The sequence below is a fragment of the Ursus americanus genome, chromosome 2 (assembly GCF_024610735.1).
Source record: "Ursus americanus isolate L20-20 chromosome 2, mUrsAme1.1.p, whole genome shotgun sequence".
In the NCBI taxonomy this organism is placed as follows: domain Eukaryota; kingdom Metazoa; phylum Chordata; class Mammalia; order Carnivora; family Ursidae; genus Ursus; species Ursus americanus.
This window is the reverse complement of record NC_142128.1, coordinates 5,392,830-5,416,869: the sequence shown is the minus strand read 5'-3', so window position 1 is coordinate 5,416,869 and position 24,040 is coordinate 5,392,830. Positions and strand designations below refer to the sequence as shown.

The window sequence follows — 24,040 nt, the reverse complement described above, 5'->3', positions numbered from 1 at the left end:
AGACCTGCTGGGGAAGCAGCACACGCCGAGTAGGAAGAAACCGCTTTGCAACCACTTAAAGCCCTATTAGGATGTGCTGAGCAGGGCAGCTGCTTTGTGCATCCGTGACGAAAAGTAGACACTAAATCGGGGTGCAGGGCTGACTGGGGTTGCCTCCTAATGCTGGGGCTCCCCATCGGGATGATCTTGCTGACCTGCTGGCCCCAGGGCTCACAGTCACGCTTGGAGGTCCTCAGAGCTAGAGAGAGCAGGCGCGGGTCTGAAGTGGCCCGGGTGCCCACAGTCCCTCTTCTACTTCGAGTCTGTATGTCCAGCACCCAGGAGGAGCCATGCGGAAAGAGCCTTGACCTGGGCTTCCGCCTCCAAGTATGGCCTTCGACCCCCAGGCTGGCAACAGGAAGTGAGAGGAGCTGTTTGGTCAGAGACCCTGAGACCACAGGAGGCCTGGGAGCTCACAGGACTGTCCGGCTGGGCGGGCGGCCTAGGGCTCAGACGATGTTACACTGCCCTCTCCTGGGCGCCGTCTAGAGAATTAGCCCCACAAGCTCGGGCCAGCGATTTCTTGCAACGGCCAGAGCAGATTTAAAGCAAAATGTTTAAAGCCTGCAAGCTTATAGGAAGATAAGGACAGAAGGTACATGCACCCCCGTGGTCCCTGGCCACACTGGGAGACCCCCCCGTTCCCCGGGCTCTGGCGGTTCCTAAAGGCAAAAACAGTGTGGGCATTGTTCCATCTCCTCACCTTCCGGAACGTCCTACCAGATCTCTGGCTCACTGCTGACACCAGTCTGTGGACACCAAAACCCAACAAGGTTTTATTTTTACTGTTTTTTTTCACGGCATCATTCAGGCTCCCAAAAAACCACCTGCAGTCATGCAGTGCAGCCAAAGGGCCACCAGTGAGGAGGGAGCAGCACATGCTGGCCTCCCTCAAAGTCAGAGTCGTTCAGTGCTTGTGAGGGCCCTTCCGTGTCTTAGGTTTTCTGTTCTTGCCCTTGTTCTTTAAGTGACTTTAGACAGACATTGAGATGGTCTCAAACGGACAGAGACTGTGGGGCACTTTTTAAAACAGGCATTAGCCATAGAGTCCCTTATGCTTTAGATGGCTTTACCTTTGGGTCTTATTAAAAATGTCCCAATTTCATGAGCCTTCCATAAACTTCACCCTTATCTTCTTCACAGAACGATGCAAATGGGACAGCAAAGCCTCCTTTCCTCAGGTATGTTAACCTTTGTGCGTGGGGGCCTTCATCAGTGTGCAGCCCAGGAGGCCTGACCCTGAGAGGCCTTGGGCCTGTGGGGTGTGAGGACACGGCCACCTTGTTCTCATCAGTCTGGGGACAAGGGCCTGGAGGCTCTGCCAGCCTCTGCCCAGGTCCCAAAGTGGGGAGCCCTGGTCACAGTTGTGTTGGGCAACTTAATCCAGACCCTGTCCTAGGTGGCTCTCCCGAGTAACCCCTCTCCTGCACAGGGGCCACAGTGAGGTGGGCTCTCCCGTTACAGTGTCTACAGCTCTGGAGAGTTCTGTAGCAGCTGGGTGGCACAGAGAAACGTTCATTCAGAAAATGTCCGGAATTTTATATAGAAGCCATAGAATTTCACAGAGCAAGAACAGTAGTTCATAGCTTTTAAAATCAAATTTCCATCTCGTAGTATTTCTGCAGCCTTGTTTTTCCTTCCCCTGCAGCGGAGAAAACCCCTTTGCTACTGTGAAACTCCGACCGACCGTGACAAACGATCGCTCAGCGCCCATCATCCGATGAGGAGAGGGTCTGGGAACTCCAGTTCCTCCAGCATTAAGTTCTCACTTGCAAAATGATACACATTGGTCGATGTGCGCGGTAACTGTTGTAAAGCTTCGCCAAAAGGTGCCTGATTTTAACTGTATTCTACTTGAGCAAATCAATGCGTTCTCTCAATTTAACATAGTTGGGCTGATACATTTCTGTCTGTAAGAAGATAAAGAAGTAATAGTTCAGTGATTAGCTCAGTCACTTAAAATATATTCTGTTCATCAGAAGACGGTAAATTTGGTTCCAGTCCTCACTGTATTTTTTAAATACTCTGATTACTTTTTTTAATAGCCAGAGTAAGGGATAGTCTGTGCTTTCATGACTGGCTTTCTGCACCTGAATGCAAAGGAGACCACAGTTTTATTTTATAAAGCATGTGCTCTTACCTAGCATTATGACGTTTATCTAAAGGAAATGATGTGTAAATTTGCATATTAGCATGCAAATCATAATTGTTAGCAATATAAATTATGAGACTATTATATAAAATTTAATTTTTTAACTTAAAAAATTTAAATTGTTTAATCAAATGTAGAGCTACCTAAGATGGAGGAATCTCCAAGTTTCCCTCGATTTAGACACAGCTATAGAGCGTAGAGACATTTTGCCTGTCCCTGTCACAGCCATGATGTTTAGTACTAGAATAATCACCCAAGGGGCTCCGGAGTTGGGCAGTTCAGAGTTACCAACTGGACTGCACGGGGGCCTGGCTCAGAGCGTCGGACTTGCGGTGAGGGCCCCACGTGAGCAACCCCAGGGTGCTCTCACTACGCTAGTTGACTGAAGCTGCGTCCGTTGCTAGTGTACTCGGAAACGTCTTGGGGTCCAAGTTTCTCCATTTCTGAATCAGGTACTGCCCCCCCCGCCCCCAAGAGCACGTGGAAAGCCGGGAGCCTGCGTGTTGGTGGCTGGGATGGGAAGGTCTGTGTTTCATCCAAGACCTGCCATCACACCCTCAGAACCGGAAACTTTGAGCCAGTGGCCGAGTTTACCTCTGGCAGGCCCTGTTTGGAGGAGTGCAGGGTCATGACGCACACCCGGGCCGTTTACTGTGTGGGCAAAGACGGCCGTATTTATCACAGCTGCTCTGGTTTCGCCATAAAATCAATATTTTTCTATAAACTTGAAAGTGGTCACGGTCAAATGCAGGTAAACCAGTGGAAGCGTGTGACACTTCACGTTCTTGGTCCTGTCCTGGCCGCCAGGCGACCCAGGCCACCCCACCAAGCGCTACTCTTCCAGGGCCGAGTCGGGCTGAGTGCCGATGGCAGACAGCACACCTGTCCTGAGACACGACGCTCCAGCCAACGAAGAAATCACCGTCACAGCTCGTTCAGGGTCCACTGCTTCCCTCACCATCTGAGTAAGAGGAGGGTTCACGGAAGTGCAGTATTTTCAGCGGTGGGGGCTCAGGCCTCCTTAGCCTCCAGAGCTCTGCTGTTTGGGATCCTCGGCTTTGTTACAGAGACTCTCAGGTGCGCTCTGCGGGCTCCCTTGGCTCACCCGACCCGTCTCCGCCTTCACAGAAGGGACGGTGGGGGGAGGGGGGCACTCACCGAGGATGGGACAGCTTGTCTGTCTTAGGTCCTGGGCACAGGTGCGTGCTCTGTCAATGTCAAGGTATTATGTTTTGTCATATTAATAAAAAGTTGGAAAGCACACTCTCGAGCTGTGACTGTCTACAGAGGACTAGATCGCGCTCTGCCGGGAGCCGGACGCTGCCGAAGCCAGGCGATGGGGATGGTATTCTAGTCTGGTTACACAGTTTCCAACACGCACGTGAGCTCGTTCACACAAGCAGCAGTGTGCGCACACTGAATAAGCAGAACCAGCTAACAATGGTATGAATCTCATTTATTTAAAACAGTATTTCTCACCTTTCTCAAATTGAAGACTGCAAAAAATAAAAGCAGTGCTTTATTGAGCTGTCATTCACCCTGGAGCAGTGCTGCTGTGTCCCCACGCTGTGACCCCTGCGCCCACGAAACCGCAGCTCATGCCGTCTATCCCACCTCGCTTTACAAAACAGTCCTGAAAGCTTAATCGAATAAAGCTACTGTACACGACATTTACATTAGAAAAAGACAGCTGGATGTAGGAAAGCCAGAGGTGGTGTCCCTTTAAGTGAAGTTGGCTCCACAGTTGGGGCATCTTCGCTTCCTCAAGGCAAAACAGCAGATGAACCCAAACGGGAACAAGATGATGGCCAAGAAGATGCCCAGGAAGGTGAAGGAGTCCTCCAGAACCCCGACTCTGTGGAGAGAAGAGGGGCACTCGTGTTTGTTAGGGCCCTTGGCAGAGCCCCGCACAAGAGGGGACAGAGGGCCCCTGGTGCTTCAGCGACCCTGTTCCCAGAAGCAGTCTTCGCCCCCAGCAACGCGCCCGTTACGCGGGAGCAGGCGGGCCACTGCTTGCCGCCGCCGCTCGACGTGTGAAGGGGAGGGAAGCTACCGACGGAATCCTCACTTGTAACGACAAGAACATTCACTCGCCACGTTACCTACCCTGTTTTGTCGTCCTGCTCCTCCGTTACAAAAGGAGGAAGCAGCAGCAAATGCTAGTTTCTATTAAACTTCTTGTCTCTCTGAAAACTAGACCAAGAAAACCAAATCATTTTAGGGTATTTTTTCCCCACTGTTGAAGGTTTACTCTTCCATCCCCTAAACTGATCTTTCTCCGTTCCAAAACCTGAAAAAATGGTTTTGGGAGAAGGTTACAATAGATTTTAGTGAAAGATTAAAATCAGCCATATTCACAATGTCTGTAAAAAGACCACTTATCTTGAGAAATTTAATCTCCATTTCTTCACAAAGTCAAGTTCATCTTCAGTGGGCACAACACACACGCCTACGGGCTATCACCCCAACCATGTGCCAGGAGTGTAGGTTCAGTGACCTGGAGTCACCACTCACACTCCAGGGTCATTTTCAAAGGCCCCAAAGATGGGAAGTAGGAGCCGTGCACTTAGCTCTGCCACTGCTTCTTAAGCTACTTCTGGAAAGTTCTGGACACAGAACTGAAATTAAAATAACCATACTAGCCAGCTCAGCCCTAATGAGCAATGCTTCACATTGCAGAGAACCAGGCAAAGTCAGTGGAAACAAGCTCCTCCCCAGGCGGCCAGGGACACCTCCAGCCTCGTCCACTGTGCTGTGAGCGGAGGCTGTGAACAAGGCACTTCACCAGAATTCACCAGAATATGCCAAATCAGCCAGGGCTGGGAACTGAGAAGGAAGAAAGGAGGGTCTCCACAGGTGACAGGAGCTGGGCCAGTAAGCAGAAAGACCTGCCCCCCCCCCCTGCACTCCCAGAGCGAGCCGGCCTTCAGGGGGTGACCCCCCCCACGTTCACCCCAGCTGCCTCAGGCTTCCTGAAGCCACTTCCTCCTCTACCCACACCTCAGCTCCTTTGTCTTCAAACGCTGCTAAGATCTCCTGTGGATCTCTTGTGCCCACAATTGTTTTAGAAGCAGCTGCTGCTCGTTTTGCCACCTTGTGTGCAGAGGAGGAAGGTTCAAGTTAATAGAAGGTCAAGGGTCACGATGAAGCACCCAACAGAAGGTGTCCTCCCCTCAAGATGCCAAACTTGCTGCCGTCCCTTGTGAGCCCCGCCACTGCACACAGCCGTCCCACCCCGCTGCACGTCCAGCCCACGCCCCAGCTCTGCGGAGCGGGCACCAGGCTGAGGACTTATCTAGACCAGGAGGAAGCCTGTTTTTCAACTGCTTAAAGAAAAACTCAAACCCGATGCCCACTTCCCTTCCTCCCCGCTCAGGAAGGAATGCCTAAATGTCTACGATGGACAGTACCCACTAGCGTTACTTCCCAAGGGGCCTGTCCTAAAACACCAGTTCCCCCGATAAGCTCTGCAGAAAAGAAAAGGAATTCTTTGGTTAATTTGAGCAAACTCCCCCCTGCCATGCGCCCCCTCGTCCTGGAGTCACAGTGCACAGTTTAAAAAAAGGCTCTGAGAAGTCCCGCAGTAAAGACCCCTGTGGAACTCTTTCAGCCGGAGTTTCCCAGCCCAGTCAGCCTGGACACAGGCAAGGCCAGATCTGAGGGAAAGCTAATCAACAGGCCTGAATTTCCGTCAGCAGAGTTACCTTTTCTTGTCTAGACTGCTACGAAAGTCTTATAATAGGAGTCCCCTTTCTAAGGACTACCAAGGTCGTCGGGTCCCCACGCTGTTCCTTGGCCCTCCCATGGCTGCCCCTGCCCGTGGGAGTCCAAACACAGCTGTGCAGAGCCCACCTCACACCTGCCCCACCTGCAAAAGCACCAGAGGCCATGCTGCCAAAGTCAGGGGTGAGGCTTCAGGGACACCCTGGGCCACACACACGGGGACAGGAACGCACCTGCTCTGTCCACAGCCCTCGCCAACAGCCCCTGCAACTGTGGAAGCTAATCAAGCCACTCTGAGAGCAGCTGGAGGCGGCCAGGCGGCCTGGGACCACTCGGGGCTTTGGTACCACCCAGGCGCCCCTGGCCTCCTTCCTCCCTGGCTGGCATCTACCGAAGTTCCACCCGCAGCTGAAATCCCAGGAATCACACCAGTTCACGTAGTCGGTTAGAATTCCCAAGGAAAAAGCACAGGGCGGAAGTGAACCAGTCCTCACAGCTGGGTCACAAGCACCAGCTGAGAACCTTCCAGAGAAGCCTGCCCTCTGAAGGAGTTAGGAGGGTGCCTTGCCCAGCATCCCCTCTAGGGGCGAGTGAGGCCCAAGGACAGGGACTGCCTGGCTGAGCACCCACCTAGGCTGGGGCAGGAGCTACGGGTGCTGCTGGCACACGAACCGCCCGTCGGAGGGCAGGCGGCTGTCGTGGGCAGCCTGCCCCACCTGCCTCTTCCCTGGTTCTCCGCGGCCCACAGCTGGAGGAAACCCAGGGGGCGGTGGGGGGCACACACCCAGGCCCTGTTTGCCCATGAGGCTGGGGACCGGCCCTGCCCAAGCACCAGGCTTCCCAGCAGCCCTAACACCGTCTCAGCCCAGCGCTCCCCTCGCTCAGCTCTGGAAGTGCTCTGGGAACTGAAAAGGCAGAGCAGTGGGGACCGCGGGCCCACCAGGCCCACCTGGGCTTCCCGGACACGAGAACACAAGCCGCCTGCCGCTTAGACCCGCGGCGCTTTCCGTCCACAGCCGTCACTCACTCGGGCGGAGCACTCCACGCACTCCTCTGTCCTCCGTGAGCAGCAGTCTGATGCACACTCCCGCGGCCCACACCCCAGGCCGGAGCCCCAGCTCCCCCCATTCGCCTTCACCCCACTCTAAAGATGGCCTGGCCACAGGTCTCCAGGAAGAGCAAGGGCCTTTCCCTTCAGGGATGGGGACCGTCCCTGCCAGCAAGTCTGTGACCAAACCACCTTCCCAAACCTAACACGCTTTCAAGCATGAGGAACAAGGACAGCCGGCGGGCGCCTACAAGCACGGGGTCGGCCCTCGGGCACCACACTTGCCAGCCCAGGGGCCCGCACACCTCTCCCAAACGATAACAAGCTCTGAAGGAACTTTCTTCTAGGTTTGTAACAAACTCGCCTGGCAACCATCTGTGACCTGAACGAACTCGTGGCCACGTACGGTGCTCATTCATCCACTTCCCGTGAACATTCCCATCCTGCTGCAAACAGTAATGTTCTGACCATGGGTACTGCCCCAGACCTCAAAGACAACGCCGGCGTGATTTACGGTTTTTAAAGATCCACAATCTTAGGAACTGAGAACCACAATCTGATCTCTGGGCCACTCTTGACGGAGCAAGACTCCAGGTGCAGAGCAAACCTGTGCCGGGTGCTGGTCCCCCCCCCCCCCCCGACCAAGGCACCACAGGAGGGAGGGGACGCCCGGAGACAATCCTGACCCAGGCTGCCTCCCGTCAGCCTCTCCCAAATGGTGTCACACGCTCTGCTCTCCGAACCCTGCCCCTCAAAGGTCCCAATCAGTTCAGAACAAGCTTCAACTCTCAACTGGCTCAGAATCCGAACTGAGGGAGCTGCCCCCACAGAGGCTGGAAGGCCCCGCCCCATTCTTGAGCAATAGGCTTGATGGGGGGGGCAGTCAGGGAAGGATGTGGAAGCTGGAGAAATTGGGAACTGACAAATTCTGAAAACGATTCTCTAACTCCTGACTCTGACCCTACGGAGAAAGCGGCCACTCGACATGGGCCGGGAGCGGCCTGGCGAGGCTCTCGGCGGGCAAGCAGGACGATGACGGAGACGAGGCCGGGGCCTGCACGGGGCTCCGGCCTCCCGAGGGACCGCGGAGTGGCCCGACGGGAGTGCTTTCTGAGCTGCCCCGCGAACAGCAGCCCCCACACATCCCTCGTCCCTCTGGCTGCAGGTCCCCAGAGGTCAGCACGTCCTGTATCCCTCACAGCAACCCCGCCCCGGAGCCCGGGGCCCTCAGGGTCACAAGCTGCCGCAGCGCTCCACTGTCCCCAGTTACTCGGGGCGGAAGCCAGCCCCAGACCGGCCTCACTGGAAGCCCACGTCTCCTCAGGGAAGAGGGAGCAGAGGACTTCCTCCAGGTGGCCCTTCAGCCTGGAGCCAAGCTTGGGGACCAGATGCCCAAAGCACCCGGTCAACCCACCCGTACCTCCCCCACTTGGGAGGCGCCTCTGTCCGGCCTTCTGCTGTCCCACGGCCTCCACCACACACGGGCCGCCCGGAGCAGCAGCACACAGGGCAGGTGCCCGGAGGGGTGGGGGGGTCCACCTGTGGGACGTGCTGCGGACCAGAGCAGGCCCCCGGCACTCCTCGGGGTGCTCCCACTAGCTGCGCGCCCTGCCCAGCACAGCCCAGGGCACGAGTCCCAGCTCATCCGGGTGCTGCCCCCTCAAGCCGGGCAGAACTCGCAGGACCTCGGACATGGGCAGGGCCCATCCTGGCGGCGGGATTTCCAGGCAGCCCAGGCCCAGCGGACCCGTCAGGGCAAGGCCGCAACACTGGTTTTGCGGTCGTAGATGCCGGATGAGCTGGGGCCCCGATAATAGGAAAGGGCCCCTCTGCCCCCTGCCTGCAGCCCACTGTCCAGACACCCTCGGCTCCGTCCCAGACCCCTTCCTCTCAGGACCCCTCCACACACCCCACCATGCCCCCCATGCCCTGTGTCGTACCCTCAGCCTGCCTCTGCCCCCATGGTTCTACCAGGGTCGCCAGCACCCTCTGCGCTAACCACCCCGTGCCACAGGGACCTGACTGCTCTGACTCCGGGCAGCATCTGACCCTGATGGCTGTTCCCTGAGCCTTTCTCGGCTTCCAAGGCCGCACTCATTTCTGGATCTCCTCGCACCCCTCCGGTTACCCCCAAAACTAAACACCCAGTGACACCCGGCCAGTGTCAGTGGGGAGCCCGGGGCAGGCCAGGCCCTGCGCCTGCTGCTTTATACATTCTCCGGCCTTTGACGCATGCTGCCCAGAGAGCCTGCCCAACAGGCGGCCCCACCGCAGCCAGGCCTGGGATCCCAGACTCCGGGGGCTGCCACCTCCCCTCACCTTGCATCCCCAAGGCAGGACCGGCTTCAGAGAGGCCCGGGCCTGGCCAAAGCCCTGGCTGGGCAAGATGGCGCTGAATGCAGACAGGCAGGGGTGAAATGAGGAGCACGCTCACCTGCTGGGCTCCAAAGACAAGCTTTCTCGTAGCCCACTAAAAAGGGAAGATGGGGTCAGGCTGCTTAAGACGATGGCCAAGTGACAAGTGACACAGGCCTCTTACACCAAGCCTCACTCAGAAGGAATCACAGACGTGTGACTTGGGCAAAGCCCTGCCAAGCTACCAGGAAGGGAAGGGGATAGAGCGTGGCTGGCTGGATGGAAAGGGAGACAGTGTAGTCACATGCCAAGTGGCCCATCTCCCAAGTCTGGATGCCAGACAGTGGCCTGGCTGGACTGTGCCCCAGGGGACACCTCTCCACTCTCCGCAGAGAGGAGCCGCCCCAGGGCCACGCACCCACTCCACAAACCACAGGATCGCTCCCCCGGGAAGCGCCCAGCCTCTCCCTCCTTCCCACTGCCCATCTCCCATGCCTCCCGCTCCCCCGCCCGCTGTCTAGGAAGCTGGCCCCACACTCCACATGCTGCAAAAGCAGAGAAAGGCCTCGCGGGGCCAAGGGACTACCCGCTCTCCAGCAGCGGAGGGCACCGCGGCCGGAAGACGGGCACACGCAAGCGTGAAACACCCAATGTTAGGGGGGCCCTTACTGCCAGCATCCATCCTTCTCAGTCCGCACACAAGAGGGAATCATGGGGACGGGGCAAGAGGGAATCAACAGCGTTTAGTCCCAACTCAGTCCCCAAACACGCTCTCAGAGCACCTCCTCGTCACTACTCCCACCCAGAGGCAGGGAGGATGGTGATCCCGACACAAAAAGGAAAAAGCCTGTCCCCGGTGCGGGTGCCCCACACCTCAGCCTTCAGGCAGCTGACCTTGATCCAGATTCTGCAGGACTGGGGCTCTGGGACCCCAGTTAGCAGAAGCCACAGGCCTCCGGAATGACAGAGCTCCCACCCCGGGGAAAGGGAAGTAACCCGAGAAAGTGCTCCCCACCCGGCAGCAGCCACGGGGCGCTTGCCCGGGTGCTTGGGCCAGGAAGGGCTTCACAGAGCACCCCGACACCCCCACTTCCCAAGAGGGAAAAGAGGGCCAGGATCGGAACACAGCGCCTGCAGCAGACGCAGCAGTGCCTGGGACACGACACACAGTCATGGCGTGGAGACGCTGAAATCCCAGCCAGACCGCTCTGCCCCAGACACCTTCTGATCCTCCTCCCGAAACCTGGGAGATCACTCAAAGATTCTCCTGCCCAAAAACAGGCCCTTGGAATCCTCCAGCTGGCCCAAGAGGGGACATTAGGACTGTGCCAGGGCTCTGAGCACCCAGCACCAACCTCAAAGCCAAAGCCAGAGGGTTTCCCATCACCCACCTCTGCACATAACCACCCACGACTCCCAGTGGCTCTCTCCACAAGCGACCAAACCCTGCCCAGCCCAGCAGCATTCGGCGAGCTCCCAGGCCGCGTCCCTTCTTCCCACCCTTGTGCCTTCAAACTCCAACACCTGTGATGCCGCCAGGTGCCCGTGGAGAGAATGGGGTCCAGGAGGGTACAAGTCATCACTCTTTCCCCCAACCCCCTTCATGTTCCCCCAAAGGCTGTATCAGAAAACACACCTGTCCTGAGTTTACAGACGAAATCCCCAGCCAGCCCACGGCCCCTTCTACTGGGCACACGGTTGACTCTGGGAGTCCAGCCTCCTCCTCCCAATCTCTGTGAGGCCCTCCCCGGCCCACACCGTTGAGCCCTGCGATTCTGAAATCTTTTAACTTCCCCCTTGACTCCACTCTGGGCCTTCCAGATACACCTTTGACGTTAAGTCTAAGTGTAAACCAGCGTTTCTCAATTCCATCTCAGAGACTTCAACTTCCTTCTCCCAGACAAGCTGAAGACCCGCACTCTTGCATCAAGCAGGCAAGGACCAAGTCTTAGCTGAATCTGAACGCTCATGACCCACGCAGAACAAGCACGTAGCTAGCTGCATCTCGGACCCTATAAAAAGTTAAGAGACCCTGGAGGCTTGGTTTGAGAATATGAAATACGGCTCCTGCCCGACACAAAGACCCACGGTGTTTCCATCCTTCTCCAGCTAATGGCTCCGCCATGGATGTTGCTCCCCTGGCGTCCTTGACCCCCAGATCACTGGACACACTGGCCATCTGAGTCAGGGTTCTCCTGCCAGGGCACTTCTAACTGCCCTTTCCAGCAAAACAAAACCTTCCACCAGCTTCAAGATTCAACTGCAGGTCCCAGAACCAAGGACACCAGGTGTTAACATTTCTGCATCCCACTCATTTCAGACTAAGGGGCCCCAAAACCACCCAACTCCACAGCAAAAGGAACCCCTGCCCGATGACCCATGAAACAATGTTGAGACCTAAGAACAAACGAACCCACGCTCTCCCACACCACAGGTCAGCAGCTTGTCCCAAGACTGGCCCATCTCCCAGCGAGTCTGCCTTTCTGAGGCTCTGGGGGTGTGTTCTCAGAGGCTTCTGGGGGCCAGCCCCCAGCCTGTGACATACCTGCAGACTGGGCAGCCTCCAACGACAACGATGGAATTGGCAGGGTACCTTGTGACATTTCGACTGTGGATGTTGTAGACCCTGGGGTGGTGGGTGGGTATCCCTGTGGGCAGGAAGGCACATCAGAAGGGGGCCGGGAGGAAAACTGGCAAATTTGAGGGCTACTTCTCCTGCCGTCCCCCCGCCCCGATACCCCCCATCCCCTGCACCCAAACTTATCCCTTCCAAAATCCAGACAACGGCCCGCCTCCACGAAGTGCCCGCTATGGGCTTTACTGGGTGCTAATTTGCAGACAGCACCCGGTTAACGAAGTTAATGGGAAACAGCGCCGCGGCGCTTCCCGGGACGGGCGGGCCCGGTGCTCGCGACCCCCCAGGTCGGCTGAGGGCCCGACAGCGGGCTCCCAGTGCGGGAGACTCACCCGCCACCGGTCCCCACGGGCTCAGCGTTCCCGGCCCCGGGGCGGCCCCTCGGCAGCGACCGCGCGCCCCCCCTCCTTCCCGAGCGCGCCCGAGCCGCGCCCCCCGCCGAGGCGGCGTCCGGAGAAAAGTTGGTTTCGGGGTTAAAGGTCGCCACGGGACCGGGCCCAAAGTTTGCTCCTGGGGCCGCGGGCCCGGCGCCCAGCCCCGACCCCGGCCCCACCGGCCTGCAGTCCCCGGCCGCCGGGCGCACCTGTGACGAGGTAGGGGTAGGGCGGCGGCGGGGGCGCGGCGGGGATGGCGCCGTAGCCGTGCGGGCCGCACGCGAAGTCGCCCTGGCCGGCCTCCAGGTTGTAGGCGGGCGGCCGCTCCTGCAGCAGGGGCTTGTGGTCCATGGCGGGCGGCGCCCACCGCGCCCGGCCCGGCTCCCGCCCGGACTCCCGCAAGGACTCCCGCTCCCGCGCCGGCTCGGACTCGCGCGGACGCCCGGACCCGGCGGCGGGACCCGCTCCTCGCGGGCGGCGACGGCGGCTGCGGGGCTGGGCCCCTCTCGGAGGCGGGCGCCGCGGGCTTCCCCTCCGCGCCTCCCCCCCCGGCCAGTCACAAGACCCGGGTCACGTGGCGCGGCTCCCGGCGGGGGTGCGGCGCGGGGCGGGGCCGACGCGGCGTCTTAAAGGGGCCGCGTCCGGCCCTGGACACCCGGTCGGCCACTTGTCGGCCTTGACCCCATGCTCTTCCCCCCTCACTTCCACGGCCCCCAGACCGCCACCGCGAGAAGACTCCGCGCCACACACACGACTTCAAGGAGATGCCGCACTGGGGTCGCGCGACCTTAATGGCCCGCCGACTCCGCCCCTTCCAGCGCCTGGGCCCGCCCCACCCATCTTGGAGCGGAGACCCCTTGGCCAGGTGGAGGTCCGATCGCCCGAGCCCACTCACCACGGGGAAGGGAAGGGGCCAGGGGCGGCTAGGAGGAGAGTCCAGGAGGGGCGAGTCCCCCGGCCGTCTCCTGGTTGTCACCGCTCCGGGGCAAAGGGGCCGGGGGCTCCGCGTTCCGAGCGACCCGGGATCCCGATCAGGGCGGCGGCCCGGGTCAGTGGGAGCGCAAACTCCTGCCGGAAAAGGCAGGGCGTGCTTCTCAGCCTTGCCTGCTCGCGCTCAGCTGATGTTCATTCCGTCGGTTTTCTTCTTGATAAATTAGGTAATTTCTACGAGTTGTAGCCGCTGATTACAAATAATTCGCCGCTTGGGGACAAAACCCTAAATATTGAGCACCTACTACGTGACAAGCACCGTCCCTCCGTCGTTGGTCGGTTTTGCTAATCGTCACAGCAACCCGGGAGGTACTCATTAGCCCTAGTTTACAGCCGGGGGACCAAGACTCAGACAAAGGGAGTGGCCTAAACTTGACGCAAAGACCAACCACTAGGTCGGCTTCCCTCACTGAAGCATTTTCATTGCCGCCCGCTAATTCTTAATGGGTTTGTAATAAAACTTGTAAAAGAAGGATCTGCAAGCTTAAAACCCCTTACATTTGTAGTTCCTCTAGGCCTTTCCAGGGCCTTCTGTAGCATTTGGTGTCTCATGTGACCTGCAGATTGATCCAGCATGAGGACAAAGGACAGCTCAGACCCCACCTTATTTTAAACTTTTCCTCAGCGACCATCTTTTATCTAGGTCACAAGTTTAGCTCCTCAAAGCCCACCTCCTGTACTGGTCATCATCATCCCAGCACCCTGTGCGGGAGAAATGAGGGGTGGGCCTGCCTAGCACTAGGGGAGAGCCAGGTCAAGAATGGAGACTGGAGGAGAGTGGCCAAGGACTTTGCGGCCAGCAGGGGTTCTGGCCTGGGAGAGAGATGGCCCCACAGTGTGAGAGCCCCCAGGGGAGAACAAGGGTGCGTCCCCATCCTCACCAACCAGTGAAAAGTGGGCTTGGGTCAAGCCTGCTGACACCTGGGCAGCTGTGGACACCCACAGGGGGGCCCCCATCCCTCCCCACCTTGCAACTGCTCACAAGGTAGGCTCAGTGAGGTCCTTTCCTGTTGGACTAAAGGTAAGCTGGCTGGTGTCCCTTCAATTTCCTGGTTAATTTTCCCTTCGTCATGTGCCTTTGTTTACTAATTCAAACTCCACAAAATCCTTGGCCTCTGGCTCCCTTCTCCTCCAATAATTGGTTCCCCCTGCCCCCCAGCAGTGTCCCCTAGCTGGGAAATCCATATTCATGAATGAGAGGGTGTGGCTTGGGATTTCCCAACATCACTTTGGTGGACATTGCTCACAGACACAAAATAGGTCCTGCCTCTTCATTCAGGAGCAGGCTGAGTGTGACCCGTTACCCCAGGTTCTGCCTCGAAAGGGCTGGGGGGTGGGTTTGGGACAAAGATGACAGGCCGGGAACCCACAAAAGAAGCAGTCCAGTAGGGAATCAGAGAGTAAACTCACAATGGCAGTACAGCGAGGCTTGTGCAGTGAGAGGGTTAGAGGTGCCCATGAACCCTGGGTGCCCTAAGAGGACGAGGGCCGAAGTCCCACCTAGAATGCCAGCGGTGACTTGGTCCGAGGGACCAGGGGACCAGCATTCCAGGCAGCATGAACTCCCGTGCCAAAGAGCAGCCCACCATCTGCCAAGGCTGAGTCACTTGGTGTGATCCAAACCCTGGGAGGGTCTCCAGCAAGCAAGGGTGGGGCTGGCCCGAGGAGGTGGGGCCCGATGTTGGAGGTGGGACAGCCTCCCGTAAGAGCTTACAGCAGAACTGCCAGAGTTTAAACAGAGAAGGAGCAGCCCCGAATTTGCACATTAGAAACAGTGGCTTCGGCAGCTGTGTAGAGGGTAGTTCAGAGACAGGGAATCAAGGAGGGAGGGACAGCTGTGGAGATGGAGAGGAAAGGAAAGGAGTAAGGGAGGCCAAGAGCCCATCGAGACTTGGTCGCCTCCTGGAATACTCATGATGCTCAGGTTTCTGGCTCAGGGGACAATGTTGCCAGAACATGGATGTGAGCCAGGAGAAGCTGTCTGGAGGGGCCGCGTGGGGAGGCCAGGCTGGGACAGGCTGACTCCGTGCTTACATATCCCAAAGAAACGCCTAACCGAAGGCAGGCTGTGCAGGAAGAGAACTCGAAGCGTTAGCCTTATGATAAAGAGCTGAGACGGTCTTCGTGGCTGACAGCCGATCACCCACTCAACAAGTATTTATGGAGCACACACCTTGCCCAGGATGCAACAAAACTGGCAACATCCTGCCTCGGGGAGCACACTCTGACAGGTGGGGGCAGTCTCAGAAAGTGGTGAGTGCTACGGGGGGGGGGGGGGGGGGATGAGAAGGTCCAGGGCATGGGAGCGAAGTGGCCACGGCGGTGCAGTGCTGTGTGACCTAGCCTCCGTGTTTGGAGTGGGGGCATCGAGAAGGTGAGCGGAGCCTGGAGGGAGGTCAGAGTTAGCCATGAGACCAGAAGGCCCAGCTCCTGTTTGTTTGCTTGTGTTCTGGGCTGAAGGAAGGTAACAGCATGTGTCTAGCCTGGGGGGAACGATCACGTAGGAAGAGGGAGGAGGTGGGAGAAAGAGGGAGAAGGGGCCCCGTGGCACTGCGGGGATCCCAGGGTCACCCACAGAAATGGGAGGAGGTGGAGCACGTGGGTGCCTGCGCAGGTGGCTGGCGGTGGGGCGGGGAGTCAGTCTTCTGACTGCTTCTGTTTTCTGTATGACACAGGAAGCAAGGTCAGCAGTGAGACCGAGGATAGGGGAGGGGTGCTGGGGTTCCAGGAAAGAAGAGGAAGTAGGGAAGTCACCAAGGAGAATGGACACTTGGCCAGGCTAGAGAGTCAGGATCTGACCGCACGGCAGTGTAAGAGCTGACCGAGGTCAGCGATGCTTACTTCACAGCGGGACCAAGAATAATCTCACCTATGTTACAAAAAAGAGACGGGCTTCAGCCCCAGGTCAGCAAACCAGGACTTGATACCAAACTGCAGTGTCAACTGTTCCCAGGAGTGCAGTTTTAAACCAGCAGTCGCGAGGTGACCCACCTGACAGAACCCTTCTCCTCCCCAGGAGGCAGCGACCTGCTCTCTCCTTGCCCTGCCCCCTTCTGCCTACAAAAAAATCCATTTTGTGCAGCTCTCCGGAGCTCCTTTCCATCTGCAGGACGGGATGCTGCCTCCTTCACAAGTCACTGAATAAAGTCAATCTGATCTTTCAATTTATTCAGTCGAGGTTTGAAACACCTCAGTTCATCCTCGGGGCCATCCCATGAAGTAGACTTGGGCAGCCCCCAACTGCTTGACTCAGAGGGGTCCCGTAACTCTTCCAAGGTCTCCCAGCCAGGAAAGGTGGGGCTTCAGATCCCACATGGGCACTCAGGCCACTAGCGATCCCTGCACACTGCCTCCATGCAAAGTGCACAGGAAAAGCCAGCCACTGCCGATTTTAACAGAAATACGCTCCGGCTGAAGAAGACTTAGAACATATCTTCCTCTGTGGTAATTGCTCGGGTAGCTGAAATTCTGCACATCCATGAAAGTGAGTAAATACGATTTTAACTGCTATGTGTACAGGCCTTCACTGGCCGCACTCTGCAGGGGACCCGGTCAGGCAGTGTGCGTGCTGGCCCCTGCCTGGGAGGTGCCACTGTCCTCCAGACCTTGCCAGTCACCAAGGACTCTCCTCAGATGTAGCCACAGGAAAGCAAAACAAGGATTGTGCCCCTTTTTTGCAGACTGCTGATTACCCATCACGTGAGTGTCTTGCACATTCAGGAAACTAGCATCTCACATGGTTGGGATTGTAAAAAAAAAAAAAAGAAAGAAAGAAAGAAAAGGAAGAGAAGGAAGGAAGGGAGGGAAGAAAGAAGCGAGCAGCAGCAGCAAAGATTTCAAAATCCAAGGCTGTAACCAATTACACGTGCCTGGCTCAGAGAAGACGCTCACCAAATATTGGCTAAATGTTTATCTTAGATAAACACTGAGTTTTAAGTTTTATGGTAAGCCTTACAACTCTAGTAGGCAAATATTTCTAAATATTTTATAAATTAAGCACATACATTTCTATGCAACACAGGTGACAATTTCACGCTGGGTCATGTGATAAATCTCATCACAAATAATATATATTATATTTAAAGCCATACTCCGCCCTTCGTTCTCTAAGAGGGGGTCCTCGCTCCGCAGGTGTACCCGGTAGAACACTCGTACGATTACCCAGAGAAAATGTGTAATAAGTCCACATTTTCCAGAATTCTCACAAGAACAAAGCAAATGCTAGATGGCAAGTTTCTAGGTAAATAAGTTTCCGAGCAGCTATACTCAAAACCCCTGAAGAGCGGCTCTGTACGAATGGATGAAACTGATGTGTCTGGACTAATAACAGGCAAAGACATGGAAGTCAGACGCACTCGTGGCAGCCACGTGCAAAATTAATTCAACGCCTTTTATCTCTGCCATGTGCCGAGTAACAGAACAGGATGCTTTTCCGAGACTTCTTGATTGGGGGAGGGGGGTCCAAGAAAACTGCAGTCAAACTTGGATGCTGAGGGCGGCACACGGAGGAAGTGGGCTGAGGTTGGAACAACAGCTGGTTGCCATCCAGATTTCTACAAACTGAGAACAGCTCTCGTCTGAGCTGGTCACTTAACCTTTGTAAACCAGGCTTTCTTATACTGAGACTTCAAGCATCCCCTCAAAACTCTAACGATGTCTCCTCTGTGGGGACAGTTCTACCTTCTCCAATGACAGAATCACCATTTCTAAATGGAACGGACAGGGAGAAACCCGACCTTTGTCACGCTGCTGTGTGTTGGGTACTGTGTGGGGATTCAGATCAGGGCCAGGATAGTCAGATTTTATTACCCCCAATTTACATGTAAGGAAGGCACCTATCTGTCTACTAAGTGAGGCCCACCTTGGGCCGGGACAGTGTCTCCTCCCCGTTGCCCCGGTGCTTGGGGTCGTCGGTGCTCAAGAACCGCTGACGGCGCCCAAGATCATGTGGCTGGTAAGGGTTCAGAGCTAGACGCTCCCACCTCCAGAACTGAGCTCTGGCCCAGAGACCGTGAAGTGCATCCCCCTTCAGGCTAGAAGTCGATCTGGATCATTCCAGAAAGCCATTCCTGGTTTTAGAAAGCCAGGAGTGCCCAGAGTGTAGGGAAGGTACCCATGAAGACGACTGGTGCCCTGTGGGACCTCCCTCAGTGGTTTTTGTGATTAGAGTATCATTCAGGGAAAAAATATACCTCCAAAACTTTTCTACCCCCTCCCAGAGGTCAATGAAAGTTACTCAGGTTTGCAGAAGGTATTTCCCTTGGAAATCTCTCACTGTTGTTTAATTTATGACAGTAAAGAGAAAACAGGGTGAGCTCGTTACCATTGACCAGAGCACTGAATTCAGTGACAACTGGGCCTCTTCTTTGGTTGGGCGAAAGCAAATGACCACTCCCAAGCTGGGATGAGAGGTCACCTCTTTAGGGCAGTGAGGGACCTCTGTGAGCTGCCCCAGCTGGTGATTTTTACAGCCCCTTGCAGGGCCTCCAAGGGCTTTGGCCTTCCTTCTCAGCCCTTATTCTGTTTGGCCAGTGACACCCAGAACTTGGTCCTTCTGCAAGCCGCGAGTGAAGCAGAAGAGGCTGAGGCTTTGACGTGGTTTCGTGAAGGAGCTTTGTGAAACCAGCGGGCTGGAAGGGCTGAGGGGGCTGAGGTCCCCAGGAAGAAAGGCCACCTCTGCTGCAAGGCCATTCCCCATTCCCAGCCCCTCTCCTCTTGCCAGCCCGCCCTGCCCTGTCCAGCGGCCCCTACCTGCGGCTTGCACCGTTGTCATGGCGAGCTTCAGGGAGCTGCCCCTGGGCGCAGGGAGGGAGCCTCAGGACGGGGCTGGGAACAGCCCCCTTATGCTCCAGCAGAAGACAGGCAGTGGCTGACATGAAGGAGTGATGGAGGAGAAGGCCCCGGGGGAGGAGCCATCGCGGGGCAAGGAGGCCCAGGAGGAACCAGGGGACAGAATGCATCCTCACAATCCTTCCCTGTTCCGAGATTCTCAGGTTCTGAGCCATGAAGTCCTGCCACTAGGAAGAGGCTGGAGGTCCCACCCACGGGATTTTGCCTCTGGCAGTTAAGACAAAGCCCATTTAAGAGCACTGCCAAGGGTATCCTTCATCAAATCCACGACTTAGGAGAGGTAGGAACTATAGGGCTAGCCAGGTAAGGACAAAATGTGACCGGCACCGAAGACAAAGGTCCAGTGTCAGGTTTTGTCCTGTGTCCCTGGAACTGTCAGTAGGGACAGGTGGAACAGGGATTGTAACCTGATCCATGAGGCAAGAACAGCCCCCTGAATTCCAGAAACCAAGCACCCTTCAAAACCATCATTCATTCATTTCTGTAGGTTGTATCCCTGACCTTCCTCAGTCGAGTTCCTTCTGGGGTTCCAATGTAGACCTAAGAAAAGGGAAACGTACTCTACACCTCCGCCAGGAGAAAGGGGGTACCCAGGAGCTGTGTGTAAAGCTGGTATCAGGATCCAGAAAAGCAAGGGCTGCTGGGAGAAGCCCCGCAGGGCCCACCCTGTCCGCGGTGGGTCCTGTGTTCATGGGTCACCAGCACTTGAGCCTGACTGCTGCGGGCCCAAAGGCTGGAATGGGTATGAAATGTCCTCACTGCAAACCACATACCACGTTGCCCGAGGAATCCGCTTTCAAACCTGAGCTCTTACCTGAAGTCCACATCATCACAGGGAGCAAAACTGAGAGGGCAGAATAATTTGTGGCCGGTGGTGCTATCCATAATGCAAGCCTCAGCCCTCTTCAGTTTCAGAGAAGCCCCCTGCGGTGAAAACACATCCCCGTCCCACCTACGCATCGGAACCAGGGCCTATAGCCTGTCCTTTTTAAAAAACCCCAAACCAGCCTTACTGAGATGTAATCGTGAGGTCTTTTAGAGGTGACACAACCGTCTTGTCCATCTCATGGCTACTGGTCCTGGCCTCTGTCACCTCCAGGCAGCCCTCCCACCACGCCCGGGAGGAATCACCGTCAGAGACTAAAGTTGCTTTTTAAAAACGTCATTTCCTGCATCGGTCAGATTTGGAAAACCCACACCCTTCACACAGGTTTTAGTTCTTTGCAACCTTAGGTCTCTCCTAAAATGCTTTTTTTTTTTTTTTTGAAGATTTTATTTTGAAGTAATCTCTACACCCAACGTGGGGCTCAAACTGACAACCCTGAGCTCAAGAGTCACGTGCTCAGGGCGCCTGGGTGGCAACGTCGGTTAAGCATCTGACTCTTGATTTCAGCTCAGGTTATGCTCTCGGGGTTGTGGGATCGAGCCCCGCATCGGACTCTGTGCTCAGTGGGGAGTCTGCTTGGGATTTTCTCCCTCTGCCCCTCTGCACCCACCTCCCTCCCTCACTTGCCCCCATCCCACACGCACATGCGCTTTCTCTTTAAAAGATTCGCATGCTCTACCGACTGAGCCAGCCACGCGCCCCTAAAATGATTATTTTTAAAGTCTTGCTGGGTGGTATTCCAAAACCCATCTTCGGGTTTTCACGACTGATTAACCTAGTCCTGTCATTACAAAATAGTGACTTCATCTGTTAGCATTATTAAAAATTTATGTTTGCCTTATTAGCACTAGTTTTTTTTTTTAAAAAGATCTTATTTATATATGAGAGTGAGAGAGAAAGAGAGCACAAGCAGGGGGAGTGGCAGAGAGGGAGAGGCAGACTCCCCATTGAGCAGGGACCCTGGGATCACGACCTGAGCTGAAGGCAGACACTTGACTGAGTCACTCGGGCGCCCTGTCTTATTAGCATTGTATTAAAATTAGCAAGGCCTCTAGAAATTTTATCGCCCAGAAATGAAGGATTGAATCTTCATGGTGATGTCTTCTCTTTAGGAACCTGGGTGATGTATTGCCAACCTGGGAACACGCAGTGAAGCCTGCTCACTACCTGGCTTTTGTGAGTGAGCACCGGGCGCCTGCCCGTCCTCATGCATGATCACCGGCACTGACAGCTCTTGCTTTTTCTGGGGCCACTGGCTTTGTTCCTTTGTCCCCATGCATTTAGCTGTTTCTACTTACACTGATAGAAAAAAGAGTACAAAGCATTGTTTTACCATCCAGGGGAAATCAACACACACACTTACATGTATATCCACACACATACATTTGTGTGTGTGTATGAGTGTGTGTGTGTTAGAAAGCTCCTACTGTATTCATTTTCTACGCTACACAACAAAGTACCACATATTTAGCAGCTTAAAACCACGCACATTTCTCATCTCGCAGTGTCTGCTGGTCAGGAGTCTGGGCACGGCCTCCCTGGGTCTTCTGCTCAGGGTCTCACAAGCCTGCAACCAACGTGTCACCAGGCTGCGTCCTCACCTGGAAGTGCGAGTGGGGAAGAATTCACTGCCAGGCTCATTCTACTGTTGGCTGGAATCAGTTCCTTGAACCTTCTTACTGGCTGTCGGCCGCCCTCAGATCCTAAAGGCCACCTGAGGTCCCCTGCCACGTGGCCCTCCCCAGAGGCCGTTCACAACATGGCTGTTTGCTTCTGCAAGGCCAGCAGGAGAGAGTGGTTAGCCTCAGAATAAGACTAAAAGGGCTTTTATCTAATTAAGCCAAGCTCACCCAGGATCCTCTCCCTTCCAATTAACCCCAAAATCTACTGATTTGGGACCTTAATTACATCTGCGAAATCCCTGCATCTCTGCAGTGTTCTGGTAGCTACAGGAAAGTCACAGGCCAGCCCACATCAAGGGAGGGGACAACAGAGGGGGCAGAGATCACGGGGCCACTCTGGGGTCTGTGTCCACACCTACTTAATGAAAGCAACGGACATTACACACACTCTGACCTTCCGCACTTACAGCGACGCTTCTGCTCACTTAGTAACGCATCCCTCGGGCTTCATCACTAACGCGTGGCTCTGCCCCAACTCCACTGGCCCTCTCCCTCCAGGCCCTGTTACTCAGCGCCATGTCTTCCGGGCTCCAGCCCCCCTGCCGGCCCTGAGCTGTTGCACTTGACATTCCTCCACTCACGTCCTCCCTCCTTCATTCGGGCCCCTGCTAAAACGTACTCCATCAGAAAAATCCTGAAACTGTGCAGAGAGGCAGTCGAGTAGGGAAGAAGAGCACAGGCTCTGGCGTCAGGGGCCTGAGGGCTGAATCCCAGCTGTCTCTGGGCAGGGTGACCTCCCCATGCCCCAGGGTCGTCCTTGGTCAAGTAACGACAGCAGTCTGGGCCCTTACAGTGGTCTGGCTCATGCACCGAATTGTCCAACTCACTCCTTTCCACCTGGGCCAAGAGTGGACTCCTGCGCGGTTTCGGGGGCAGCTTGCCTGCCTTCTTGGCTGTCCAGAGGCCCTGGTCAGGGATCCCACCCTGCTCTGGTCCCTTCCCTGGTCCTTTCTGGTTTCTGGAGAAATTTCCTTTATAAACTTTTTCTCAATTTCATTTCCTTTGGATCAGGAGACCTACTGGCCATCTGTGGCGGCCGCTTCATATCTAAATGCAATTCGTTCTCTCCCATTTCTCCAAATCACTTCCACTACCTGCCCCACCTCCAGCCCCTCTCCAGCATTTACTGAGTGCTCACAATGCCTAAAGAACTGTATCAGGCAGTGAAGGAGCCTGTCAACCCTGAAGTTCACGTTCCTAAAGCTCCTTTTAATTGATGATCTTCATCATTTAGGGATAAAGAGTGGTAATAACTGCAACATACAAATTGGGAGAAGATCATAGAGCACTTCACCCTTAAAACAGACACTTGGAAATACACTGGGGGACTAGAAAGAGGAATTCAGGAATTCCATAATAAGACCTTACAGTAAAGGCAGCAGTAACATGCAGCTGACTCTTTTTTACATTAATTAACTGACTGGTTTTAGAGAGAGCATGAGCAGGGGGAGAAGCAGAGGGAGAGGTCCAAGCAGACTCCATGGACTGCAGAAGCTAAGTCAGACGCTCAACCAGCTGAGCCACGCAGGTGCCCCCAGCTGATGTTTTACGAGATTAGACTACAGGGGGCGCCTGGGTGGCTCGGGTCATGATCCCAGGACGAGCCCCGCGTCGTCGGGCTCCCTGCTCAGCGGGAAGCCTGCTTCTCCCTCTCCCACTCCCCCTGCTGGTGTTCCCTCTCTCGCTGTGTCTCTCTCTGTCCAATAAATAAATAAAATCTTCAAAAAAGAGAGAGAAATTAGACTACAGGCTCTTTAGAGTAGGAGCCTGGAGTATTTCTTTTTGTACCTGCACCCACACTGTCCTTGGCCTGCTGTTTACGGGCTTGAAAGTAACTCAAGAGCTACTGTTGGGACTGATTATTGCGTGGGTGACCTCAGCAGGTTCCCTCCTGCAGCCCCCCGTCCAACACAGCCGAGAAAGCTTTCTGTTCACTTGGGATCTGACACCAGTGACTGCAAGAGGGGGTGAGGACACTGTCACTGGTGACTGTTGTTTGCCATCCGTCTCACCCCCCAGGTCCAAAACAACACAGAGGGGACAGTGGAAATTCGTGTTGTCCTGGGCACCGGTCCCAGCCCTGCCACTGCCTGCCTCTAAAGGGAAAATGAAAATGGCCATTTTTGAACGTTCAGTGTGTGAACTACCTGCTGTTGCCTAGAAGATCTGGGAATCTGGGTAGCGACCCTAAAAGGTGAGATCCTTGCTCTCTCAAACCCCAAGTCCCCAAGACATAGGCAAAGGAGTTGATATTGGCCAACTGGATCCTCAAGCTGGGACGTCGGATCTGCAGTGAGTGACAAAGA

At 55.6% G+C, this 24,040-nt stretch overlaps 2 protein-coding genes across 3 annotated transcripts in view; one reads left to right on the top strand and one right to left on the bottom strand.

Annotated features, from left to right (window-relative positions):
- Positions 1-3,452, top strand: part of BAIAP2L1 (BAR/IMD domain containing adaptor protein 2 like 1) — a 91,791-nt gene extending 88,339 nt beyond the window's left edge. The window contains exons 13-14 of the mRNA XM_045813417.2: positions 1,183-1,220; positions 1,688-3,452. Of these exons, the coding sequence (XP_045669373.1) occupies positions 1,183-1,220; positions 1,688-1,763 (114 nt within the window). The 3' untranslated portion in view covers positions 1,764-3,452. The remainder of the gene's footprint in view (positions 1-1,182; positions 1,221-1,687) is intronic.
- Positions 3,453-3,630: 178 nt separating this feature from the next.
- On the bottom strand, positions 3,631-12,900 carry BRI3 (brain protein I3). 2 transcript variants are annotated; one of them, XM_087867312.1, is made up of 4 exons: positions 12,536-12,900; positions 11,864-11,965; positions 10,212-10,295; positions 3,631-4,046 (listed from the first exon to the last, which is right to left on the bottom strand). In XM_087867312.1, the coding sequence occupies exons 1-4, from the start codon at positions 12,675-12,677 to the stop codon at positions 3,955-3,957; spliced, it is 420 nt and encodes a 139-aa protein (XP_087723438.1). In that variant the 5' UTR covers positions 12,678-12,900; the 3' UTR covers positions 3,631-3,954. The 2 variants fall into 2 exon arrangements, with proteins under 2 accessions (XP_087723438.1, XP_045669374.1); XM_045813418.2 differs by lacking the exon at positions 10,212-10,295 and having other exon boundaries at positions 11,863-11,965; positions 12,536-12,890.
- Positions 12,901-24,040: the final 11,140 nt, after the last annotated feature.

Excerpts from the sequence above, each read along its gene's own strand:
- BRI3 (XM_087867312.1), bottom strand. The coding sequence starts at position 12,677 with ATGGACCACAAGCCCCTGCTGCAGGAGCGGCCGCCCGCCTACAACCTG. Across the intron at positions 10,296-11,863 it reads TGGAGGCTGCCCAGTCTGCA|GGGTGGGAGCTCTGTCATTC; the intron begins GGTATGTCACAG and ends TCCCTTTCCCCG. Across the intron at positions 4,047-10,211 it reads CCTGCAGAATCTGGATCAAG|AGTCGGGGTTCTGGAGGACT; the intron begins GTCAGCTGCCTG and ends TTCTCTCCACAG.